Consider the following 12,224-nt stretch of genomic DNA (forward strand, 5'->3'; position numbering starts at 1 on the left):
AACAGTGTTGATTGTCTGAGAAAAACATTACCTTGAAAATTTGCAATTAAGGATAAAATTGACGAGTATGGAAAAGCACTGGTAAAGTCACGCTAACAACCTCAACTCTGCCCCATCTCGTTCCGCTGGTCAACTCAGTGTAGCCAGTCTGGAATCCAGAGTTTTCCTGAAGAACAAAGAATTCTGGCATACATGACTTTGGATTTGTACCTCCATGTCTCATATGTGAAATTCCCCTGCAATGGCGATTTCTAAACTTACATTTTTTGGCCCCAGATACGGTGACTCAGCATATCACCATTTTTACATTTGACACTACTTGCTGTGAGTAATTTTTGATATAGAATAGTAGAAGCCCATTCTCCCTAACAAATGCAGGTGATTAGATGGGCAGGAGAATTCTGGCGCAGTCATAATACTTACTTTGGTTTAAAGGTGACACGTACAAAAATGGGGGTGCACCCTTTTCTGCCTTTTAGAATTTGTATATAAAAGTTGGTGTGTACAAATATGCTGAATTTCACATCTTGCCTTACCTGTTCTGCTGGATGTCTTCCTTATAGGGCTCAGTTGTGGACTGGGAAAGCTCTTAGCCCTTATTTTCACCTAGGAGTGCCAGTCATTCTGGCTTTATTAAATCCATGCGAAAGACTGAATAGCTTTTTTATAAAACATAAATAAATAAAAAGGAAGCAAATAAACACATTTATCATATCAGCCTTAATTCCTTGACTGGGAGATAGGGTATAGCTGCGGGGGAGGAGGGCTGTGCGAACAGTTGGAGAAGACTATATTTATCAGTTTAGTAAAAATGAAAGGGTGTTTAATTCTGTTTAAAAAACAAAACTTAACCAACAAGGGGGAAAAAAGGTTTCACAAAGTGTCATTCAGCTCTGAAATGTGACTTCTGTATTGCCCTGACACCTTAAAAAATTTGGTTTCAGAGTAGCAGCTGTGTTAGTCTGTATTTGCGAAAAGCAAAGGAGGACTTGTGGCACCTTCGAGACTAACAAATTTGTTTGAGCATAAGCTTGCGTGAGCTACAGCTCACTTCATCACATCATGCATCCGATGAAGTGAACTGTAGCTCACGCAAGCTTATGCTCAAACAAATTTGTTAGTCTCGAAGGTGCCACAAGTCCTCCTTTTCTTAAAAAATTTGGAGAGTTTAGATTTCACTACCTAGCAGTGCTTCAGACCCATTCTGGGATTTCCTGAGACGTGGTTCCCCACTCGTACGTCATCATTTGCAATAAAAGATTCTGCTGGTCAAATCTGCCAGCCTATGCCTGTACACACTTCCTTTGTCTTCAGTAGATTTGTCCTGGTGTAACAGAGGACAGATTTTGATCCAGCTACTGGAACACAGTTTACAATTCCATTGAAGATGCACCAGTCAGAACTGAACCTTGCTCCCTCTCACAGAATGGCGTTGGCTCTACTGTGTTAACAGGAGTAAAAAGTAATAATTAATTTGGTCACTTAGAAGGATAAGATGCTGAATGCTCACAAAGGGAGCAGAGCTGAGAGATCATTTCACTTTGTCACTTTCCAGAGCAAAACCACACTTTGACCAACAGAAATACAAAAAAGCCTCAGTTTGAAAACTACTGAGTTAAGTGTCTACATAAAGTCAATTTTGCTTATTACTCCTATTGTATCAGGAGGATCCCCCATGTTATCCTTGCGATGACAGGGTCACTTGGGTATGTTGAAACCTGTGGCACATACAGACTATTTGTAAGAATGAGTGACACTTTTCTGTATAAAAATGAATCCATACATTGTAGCTGTGAGCATATAACGTTTAATATCTGAAAGTGCTACAGTTATTCCAACTATCCCTTTTACAGTTATTATGGAGCACAATCTTTCATGATCACTAGCTCCAATAGAGAGAAAATTTCAAATTACTTTCTTTAGGTTTCATTTTAGAAACAGCATGCTCTATTTCAGTAGACGGTTAAAACGCCAGGCTAAATTTGAAGTACCAAGGAGTTTAAATTCACAACTCAACATATTTTGACTGTATAAAATTCACTGATGGTATATTGTTTTATAGTGTTGTTTTTATATAAAAACCATCTTCCATCTTAATGATCTCTTATGAAAGGCCCGATTTAGATTAACAGATGTGGCATCTTGGTCCTTCTCGAACCATTCTGCTTCAGGTGTATAAACTATTATAAAATTTTTTCCATCACAAATAAACAGGACACATTGCAACATCATACACTGTGTATAATGAACTGAGAAGACTGGACACAGAACTTCTATCAACACAGCTCACATTTGCAAAAGAAGTACTCACCAGTTGGTGTTACACATGGCATCGTTACGTACAGAAGTGCACAGAACTGGGGAAAAGGAGTGTGGCACAACGGCATATTTAGTACAATGACCTCACTGCACAGCCAAGCTAATTGCTGGTGCCTCCTTGTGGTGCATGTTCAGTGCAGACACTCTGTAGGGAAGGTTTCAGAGGAGCAGCCGTGTTAGTCTGTATCCGCAAAAAGAAAAGGAGGACTTGGGGCACCTTAGAGACTAGCACATTTATTTGAGCATGAGCTTTTGTGAGCTACAGCCACTGAATGCATCCAAGTCGTCCTTTTCTTTCTGTAGGGAAGGGATCCCATCATCAGATAAAATGGACTGATACAGGATTTAGAGTGGAAACTGTGAGGGTAGGGAGGTTAGGGCTCCGATGATTAGAATAGCAGGGAGTTAACCCCCTGCTCCTTTATAGCCCCCTCCCCACCTAATTCGAGGCAGGGGTGCTGATGTCCCAGGGTATAGGCAGGGTGCCTTAAACTGAGCGGCTAGCAGGTTGGCTAGGGACCTGGATGGATAAAGGGGGAGGGCTGCCAGCAGCCCTTCCCCCACCTCCCGGTTGTGTGTAAACAAGTATGGAATTACCTGCACTGTACAATTTTATCTGCCAGGTACTCCTGGACAGTGAGGAATAAAGTTGCAGCCTAAACCACATCCAGGGTCTCTTGTCCTCCCAGCAGAGCTGGACAATGGCTATCCACTAAGAACTACAACTAGTGCATAGAACCAATCGATTCTTCAGAAACAGGGTTAATTCCTCCCAGCAGCACTTGAATCATACAGTTCAAGACCAGCAAGTGAAGTCACGATATCTTGACTACTCAAAGGAGGAGCTTGGGATTCTTGTGAAACGTTGGTCAAGTAGGAAGGAAAAAATAAAGGGGAATTTCAAGCACGTTTTACTTCCACGCCTGCTGAGAAAGCAGCTGCAGAATTGTTTTTTAAAAGGCTTCATGTCACTAATGGCGTTGATCAGACGTTCTGAAACAACAATGGTGTTTTTTTGGGGGGGGGGGGGGAATTGGAAAAAAATGAGAAATAAGGATTTTATATACAATATGGATAAATGATTGAAAACAGAGAAAATGTTGGCAGCATTTAAAAAAAAACCCAACCGAACAGGCTTTATTATTTCAAGGAAACCAATTAAGATCCTATTATTTAAAAACATCGAAGTTGTAACAGTTTATATCTTCCAAAACATTTGGAAAGGCTGGATCAATTTTCTGAACCCATAACATGCAAATCAAGTGTATGCATGTTTAACATCACATATGCATGTACATAAATTGGATTTTGTGTGTATACATTTAACAGGACACACTTAAAATATGTGGAACTATACAGACTATACAATTTACACGGTTCGATGTTCTAATCCAAATTGTAACCACTTGCTAGAAAACAAGTTACTGAGTACAAGACAGACCTGATTAAGCTTACCCCTTATTCATGAGGGTAAAACAGGACAATAAATGGTCAAAAGATTTATTTAAACTTGTAAAAAAAGGCATTAAAAATTAAAATCCATGCTTTACCAAATATATTACATCATACAAGTACCAGTAGGTGTGTATTAATTGGCAAATCCTGTTTACCTTCATTACCATCCATTCTTAATGGCATAATTACTCAAAATGTAAAATTGGCTGCACTGAAAAATACTTAATTTAAAATCTGTTTCAAAGTGCATTACTTATATATGTCCCCAAGAATATTAGCAGTTGCGCTAGATAAAAATAATGTACTGCATTAAATAAAGAGCTCCCATTCAGTAAATTTCTCTCCATGTTGATTCAGCACAAACATTACATGGCATTTCATTTGGGTTTCTCAACCAGCCTCTGTACCCAAGGCAGCAAAAAGCATCTTACATTATCTGACTGACAGATGGGTTCCTTTTTAAGATGGTTAAATTGTTGGTTGCTCAAAATAAAGTTAATTTTACAATTGATGATTTAGCAAGAGATGTCAAAACACATACGGGAACTGCCAACTTTAGAAAATACCATCACAACTACTGAAGCTCTTTTTGGCCTCATCATAACAGAAACAGACACAAAGAGTAAGGCATGTAGATTGATAGCAATTATAAGTCACTCACAATCCTTGGGAGACAGGGAAAATATTCCACCCGCCTCAAAGCATATATACGCTGATCACCTGACAGGAATGGTTTTACATGGCTGTTGCACATCAGACAGAAGTGCGCACCGGTGAGGCTGAGTGAGAAGATGACGACCCTCTAGCTGATGATGAAGAAATGGATCGTGTAGCAGCTTCACGCTGCAAGTCTTCCACCTTCTTCTGAAGCTCAGCTCTGATGGCAAGTAGCTCCTTAAGATTCTGATGAATTGGCATCTAGTGGTTTAACAGAAGAGACCTATTTTTATTATAATAATTACTTAATTTCTCAGTTAATAATACATCTGCTATTTTCTTCTGTTGTGACATAAGAAACCCCAAGCTTCTTAAAATTTCATTACATCTCAATATTTGGAGTGACTATTTCTTTATTTAACATTTCAAATGATAAATACTCTAGTCAACTTCCCCTCTCTCCCCAGTCAATCATGACTGAGTTTGTAGGGGCCCTATTCAGGAGGCTGTACACATTTATTGAAGGGATACCCAAAGACAAGGGCAGGGGGGGAAGTAAAGGATGACTAAGGAAAAGCAAGTTACTTTGATACCGTACTTTTAATCAATTTTACCAATATTACTGTCAATTAATGTATGAAATGCCTTCACCAGGAGTCTCTCTTCTCCGGTGATATGAATTTGAAAAAAAAAAAAAAAAAAGTAAATAAATGAAAAGCATTTTGCACCAGAATACAAACACTGGTCCACAAATCAATACCAAAGATGGAATTTACAAAAAGAGAGGCCATATCCCTCAAAGTTGCCCCATAGTGCTTTGCACACACGAGTGACTGGCTGTAGTCTGAGAAGGTCCTGTCCCTCTCAGGACCTCCAGATTTCAGGGAAGTTGATCACACAAGGCCTTTTTTTAATGTGTTGCTCCAGAGAACAGCCAGCTTAGTGTTTTCCTTGGCTCCATTCAAAGAAATTGGATCCTTTGCCAATGGAACATATTTCCATGGTTTTGTACAGGGCAGCTTTACAAGCATTCAACGCCTCTCAGCCTGGGATTTAGCATCAGTCATCATCACAGAGGTAGAAAAAAGGCTTTTGTCTGTGCAGGCCTCCCAGATTCATGCACTGAGAAGCCTTTCACAGAAGCAGGTTCAGGAGTGGTGTCTTTTGCCCTTTCAGTGGCCTCTGAAGGGAACCTTGAAGACATCGCTGTCTTTGGCGGAGTGATTTTCTTAGAGTTATGAAAGGCATTGTTTCATGTCTGTTTGAAGCAGTGGAACACAGCTGGGCAAGAGGAACACTCCTTTAACCCCATTTTTCTCACTAGATCTGCTGCCCTAGACAAAGCCCAGGGTGATCTTCCAAAGTGCGACAACGATAATGAAACAGCCGGAAAATGCCAAAACTTCAGACTTAGTCTACACTGTACTTTACCAAGCTGTGAACTATTTACAACTATATAGAATAAGGAAGACAGATATTCTGTAAGTGCGGTCAGAAGAACAGAGGGGAACTCTAGGGCTGTTAGAAGTAATAGGGTAGCCTAGACCTATGAAACGTTTGGCTCGAGAGAACGGCATTCATCCCTGACTGCTAGTTACTGCTCAAAAAGGATTCCAGAGCTACAGGGTTAAGCATGAAACTCCTAGAGCTGGGCTGTGTCCAGGAAAGAGGAAGTTTGCTCATGCCACTTCTGATACCCTGGAAGTCACTAGGTCAGCATCCTCCACTCACATGTACATGCGGATATCAACTGCAACATAAAGAGGAAAAGGAGGACTTGTGGCACCTTAGAGACTAACCAGTTTATTTGAGCATGAGCTTTCGTGAGCTACAGCTCACTTCATCGGATGTCAACCTAAACCTGTCAACATAAAGAGGGTGTCTTCACAAACCTTCAACAAGGCAGACAGTCACTGCACACTACCGGTTTCTTGACCTGGCATATTAGAAATACATTTATAACAATTAACTTCCACAGCCAAGTAACACTGAGATGCTGTACCACAGCATGTAGATTGGAACTCAATTTAATGGACAGCAAGAATATTTTTCTAGTGGCCACTACGTTTTTCAATAAGAAAAAACCTGCTGTTCTACCAGAGTTCATCCTTGTGGATACTCTTCCTACACTAGAGCTCCGGTCCATAAGAGAATGATTTAGCTGTTGTGTTGCACTGGGCCCTAGGTCACAGGGGCTTTGCACGCCCGGTTTCTGAACAGCATAATCATGGACCATTGTAATGTGCAACATCTTTCTTTTACAGACTTGAACACCTTGTCACATATATCACCTAGGTGTCCCACTGAACAAGCCAGAATCATGAAAAGCAGTTTCAGACAACAGACTTAGTAGAACCTTGCTACAGATCTGTGCAGGACACACTGCGTGAACATTGCTGAATACAGACATTATGTATAGCATTTAAAAGGGAGGATGCTGGCTGTATTACTTTTCTGTCCTCCCCAACACCTAAACTAGGAAAGAACACCTTACAATCTCATGCACAGTTTCCTGTCCCTTCCATGCTTCAATCTGAAAGGATGGTACATTAATAAATTACGTAAAAGTCACAATAATGAAGTCTACAAAATTTAACACACATCACTTAAGGCACCGTATATTCACATTATACACAAAAAAATATGGACAAAGAACATGGTTACGAAGTCAAGCATTCCAAAGTTAGGTAATGCCAGGATTAAAGTTTTCTGTGCAACTGTACTGTGGCCCCCTCGCGTATGCAGTATGATACAGTCTTTAATTACATGACCACAGACTGTTCCCCACCAACATTTTCCTGCCTCATTCACTGTACAGAAGGGATGGTGCTCCAGTAATGGGCAGAAGAGGTTACTCACTTTGTGCAGTAACTGCAGGTCTTAGAAATGTGTCTCCCTAGGCACACATGTGCCTCTCAAGCCCTTGATTGGAGATTTTCAGTTAGCAGTGTCCATTCAGCCCATGCATACACCCCAGGCCTCCGCATGCCAGACACCAAGACTTTATAGGGGTGCGCGGGTGAACTGACCTCAGTTCCATCTCCTGCCAAACGTTCCCTAGCAGAGAGGAAGGAGGGCAGGTCGTGGAGCACCCATAGGAGGACACATCTCGAAGAACCATAGTTACTGCACAAGGTGAATACCACTTCTTTGAGCAGTGTCCCTTTGGATGCTCCACCTCAGGTGACTTCTAAGCAGAATCCACAGATGGAGGAGGGAGTTTCGAAATTGAGACCAGAACTGAAGATACCACTGCAGAAACAAGTGTTGCATTGGATCTGGCAGCATAAATCAGGGTGTGATGTTTTGAAAACATACATATTGAAGCCCAGATAGCAGCCCTACACAGCTCAGATACGGGCACATTCTTAAGTAATGCTGTAGATGTTGCCTATGATTTGGTTGAATGTGCTATCACCTTTGGGGGGTGGGGAGGATCAACGCTTGCATCCACATAACAAGTGATAATACATCCAGATATCCATCTCAATAGTCTCTGAGCAGAGATCAAGGACAACTTGGATCTATCTGTGAAGGAAATGAAGCACTTAGGTGACTTTCTCAATACTAGGTAGAAATCCAGTGCTCTTCTAAAATATAGGGCATGAAAACTGGAAAATGAATACATGGAGGTGGAAAAAATGAAGGTGGAATTCCGACAGACCCTTAGGTAGGGATTCACTGTGTGGAGGTAAAGACACTGTCCTTGAAGAATAACATAAAGGGGGAGATCTGCCATCAAGGCATCCATTTCTTCAACCCTACAAGCCAACGTGATGGCTACTAAAAAGAATGTCTTCATATATAAATGGAGCAGAAGACAGACTGCCATTGGTTCAAATGGAGGTCACGTAAAGAAACTGAGTACCAACCTGAGGTGCCAGATTGGGGTAGGGTCCCTAATGTGGAGGGTAGAGATTCTCCAAACCCTTAAATAAACCCAATTGATACCAGGTGAGCAAAAATGGAGGATCCTTTTACAAGAAGAAGGAAGGCTGATATTGTGGCCAAAAGGAGCTTAACTGAACTGAGACCCCTGATGTCTTCAGAACCAACAGATAATCCAAAATAACTGAGAGTAGTGTAAGGATAAGGCCTTTGTCTGCAGCCAGATTAAAAGAGCACCCAAGCAGCAGCCATTAGCTGAGAAACAAGAAGTCACATCCTCACATTCATCTAAATTACATTAAACCAGGCTGTTAAGAAGGAGACCCCATCCTAATGGCACCCACTATCACCAGATAAAGAAACAGATCTTAAGTTGGTTAAAGCTTTCTGTCCGTCAAGAAATCACTTATCAATAGTTGTGGTTGTGAAATTCTCATTTCTTTATTGCTTTGTCATTATGGTCCCCACTTCTCTATTGTTTAATTGTTTCTGTCTGCTGTATAATTAATTTTTCTCAGTGTAAGTTAATTAGGGTAGTGGGATATAATTGGTTGGAGAATTATGTTACAATATGTTAGATAGATTTGAGTAAAATGATTGGTTAAGGTATAGCTAAGCAGGACAAGTTTCACTATATAAACTGGGGTCCAAGAAGGAGACTAGCTGGGAAGAAGGAGAAGAAGAAGGAAAGACCTGGAAGAAGAAGAACTCACCCACAAGACATAGCCTAAGACCAGAGCTGTTAAGAATCCTCTGCACGACCTTGACATGCAGCAACTAGGGCTCAGACGAGACCAATCTTGCCTGGCCAACAGAGGAAGTCCGCCTGCATGATCAGGATTGGTGAGAATGGCGTTGTATGCTTAATGTTTATTCATTGTATGCTTGGTAATTGTTAATAGAGGATCAGGATATTACTGTGTAAGGCTCTTTCACTGGTAAAAGGTCCTGCACATCTGCAGAAGTAGTATGCACCCGGAGCCCTACGTATTGGTAAAGGGTGTGGGTACTTAAATTAACCAGGTTAGTTACACCCGGAGCCCTATGAATTGGGTACAGGTGGCCCTGAGCCCTACAGATTGGGTAAGGGTAGGTGCTTTTCGCTTGGAGCCCTACCAATTGGGAAAAGGTGGGGGGGCCTAAATTAACTGGGTTACGCCTGGAGCCCTATGGACTGGGAAAAGGTGGGGTGCCCTAATGTGTGCAGGTAACAGTAGCATAGTATCAGGCAGGAGGTAGCGACATCACCCCCCGAATGGAAGAATTTCTTCCATTTCTGCTGGTAAGCAGTACCGGTTGACCTCTTTCTACTATTCAGTGACTCCCGTTGCTCTTCCATAGAGCAGGGGGATTCTAACCCCATGAACAATCTGGCTGATGAATCTTGCCCATATGCTCAGGGTTTAGCTGATCGCCATATTTGGGGTCGGGAAGGAATTTTCCTCCAGGGCAGATTGGAAGGCCCTGGAGGTTTTTCGCCTTCCTCTGTAGCATGGGGCACGGGTCACTTGCTGGAGGATTCTCTGCTCCTTGAGGTCTTCAAACTACAATTTGAGGACTTCAATAGCACAGATATAGGTGTGAGGTCTTTTTTAGGAGTGGTGGGTGAAATTCTGTGGCCTGCATTGTGCAGGAGGTCAGACTAGATGATCATAATGGTCCCTTCTGGCCTAAATATCTATGAATCTATGAATCTATGAACAATCAAGAGCCACATCCTGAGGTGGAGTAGCACTAGGATGGGATGAGGCACACGACCCACATCCTGTGACAGGAGATGAGGAACGTTCGGGAGATTGAGCGACTGTTAGGAGAACTTTGGCCAGGCCTGTCTGATTTTGTTCATCACCCTCAGTATCAGCGGCATTGTGGGGGAACACACAGAACATATCCTTCTTCGAAGGTAGAAGAAAGGTATCTCCCATGGACTGATGTCCCAGAACTCTTCTTGAGCAGAAAAGAGGGCACTTCCTTTTTCCGTAGTTTGATTAAGCTACAAATATATGAATGCCATTAGTACCAATAAATATCCCAAGTGATGAAACAAATGATAAATCACTCTCAATTTCACTTCCATGATTTATCAAAATATTTTACTAAGAATGAAATTAACAGATATCATAGTTACTTTATTACACATTAACATATTTCAAAGTGTGAAGCTGATCCAAGAACTTACTGTTCATTTGACCATTTATGAGAAATAAAAGCAGATTTTCGAATTATTCTAAACTCTTAGGAAAAGAACATTAGAAACTGATAAACTACCAAAAAATCATCAATTAAACCTTTAGTATCTAAAAAGATAAGCAGAGTAGGGCAATGTGAAGGGGTTGGCCAGCAGTACAAAGTAGTGGAGATTTACGGCCAGATCTTTGGCTGGTGTTTGTCGACATAGCACCATTGACTACTGGCCCTTAGCCCTTAATTGAGCTAATTGCCTCCATAAAGGTTGGTCCAGGAAACTTCCTGAAGCTTCACTACAGCCACAGAAGTTAGTCAGAAGGCTCTTTTTTTACCTTCAATAATGTGACATCAGCAATCAAGTGGCAGCCCTTTTGTCATAAATCTGTATGCTGTTGTCCCCTCCCTAACTCCCATTCCTCCTCTTCCACCCACTCAAAGCCCTCAGAGGCTGTCTATATCCCTTATCTGTCATGATTGACTTACTCTACCCTTCTATGTCTCTAGGATGCTGCTTTTTCTCCTGTAGTATTCTGTACCCCCTACCCACTCCATTTCCTTCTCGCATGTTCCATTATCTCCCTCTTGCTGTCCTGCCTGGGGGTGTGTGTCTATTTTCTCTTGCAACCGTGCAGTGGCTTTATAACATGTCAATACTAAATGCTTTGTTACCGATGAAATCTAAAAGCACTATGCAGACTGACAATTCAAAGGGGAAGGCAAAGGATGTACTTGCAACATTGAAGATGTAGGAGGGGGAAAAGGAAACTTGACTTACGACATAAGGGAGAAGTTTGCTTAACCCAGGGGTTTTCAACTATTTAATAGCATGAATTCGCTCTTGAGAGAGAGAGAGAGAGAGAGAATGTCTTGTGGCCCACCTCTCTTCCCAACTTCCTAATCACAATCCCACTTACAGCTGTGTTCATTTCCACTGCTGTTTCTTATATTGAAAAATATTAGTAAAGTATTTAGGTATTTCTATTAACTGTCTTTTAATTAACATGTGTCCTTTCAAAAAAAATCATCATCATACATTCTCCAGGAGAGTCTACTGTCCTGAAGACAAAATAACTCAAAAGGAACAGCCACTTCACAGTTAACAAAGGGCCATCCCCACTGAAGTACATATGTAAAAGAGAACTTTGTTTCTTAAACATGTCAAATCTTGGTCTCCTGAAGTTTTTGCATCCATTTTCTTTATAGACATTCATTTTTTCATTCAAATGAAATCCTTCAGTATTTTGAAGTACTGTTGGATAACAATATTTGTAAGCACAAGGCGTCGTTTAAAAGAAGTCATAACAGCTATTCACTTACAGTACCACCAGTTCTTAATTGGATAGATATCTAGTTCATTATTGTACTAGCTCAAGGACAGTCATTCACTTGAAAATTGTTCAGCTGTGAATGCATTTTTTCTTCTTTCCATGAGCATACTTTATCTATTTTAGCAACAGGGACGAAAGGCTGCAGAGGAAAATGACTACTTTAAATTCATTGCTTGATTCAGACTATATCAGTCAGTTTTTCAAAAATACACTCTTCGTGCTGTAAGAAGACAATGTTTTTCAGTTCATTTTTTTGTTCTTCACAAAAGAACAGGAAGTCTGATCGAGCTGCTTTTAAAATCCTCGCTAACGACATACTCACATGTAAAGTCCATCTACCATGATGAGAGCAGTATTTTTCAATAGTAATCAACACAACAGACTTTTTAT

The 12,224-nt window shown here is 41.0% G+C and overlaps 1 protein-coding gene across 7 annotated transcripts in view; it reads right to left on the bottom strand.

The window, feature by feature from the left end:
• Positions 1–1,791: 1,791 nt before the first annotated feature.
• The window catches only part of MTMR1 (myotubularin related protein 1), a 53,311-nt gene continuing 42,878 nt past the window's right edge, over positions 1,792–12,224 (bottom strand). For all 7 annotated transcript variants that reach the window (XM_048862872.2, XM_048862870.2, XM_048862869.2 and 4 more), the window contains one exon: positions 1,792–4,692. In XM_048862872.2, the coding sequence (XP_048718829.2) occupies positions 4,528–4,692 (165 nt within the window). In that variant the 3' untranslated portion in view covers positions 1,792–4,527. The remainder of the gene's footprint in view (positions 4,693–12,224) is intronic.

This window comes from Caretta caretta, chromosome 9 (assembly GCF_965140235.1).
Source record: "Caretta caretta isolate rCarCar2 chromosome 9, rCarCar1.hap1, whole genome shotgun sequence".
Taxonomy (NCBI): domain Eukaryota; kingdom Metazoa; phylum Chordata; order Testudines; family Cheloniidae; genus Caretta; species Caretta caretta.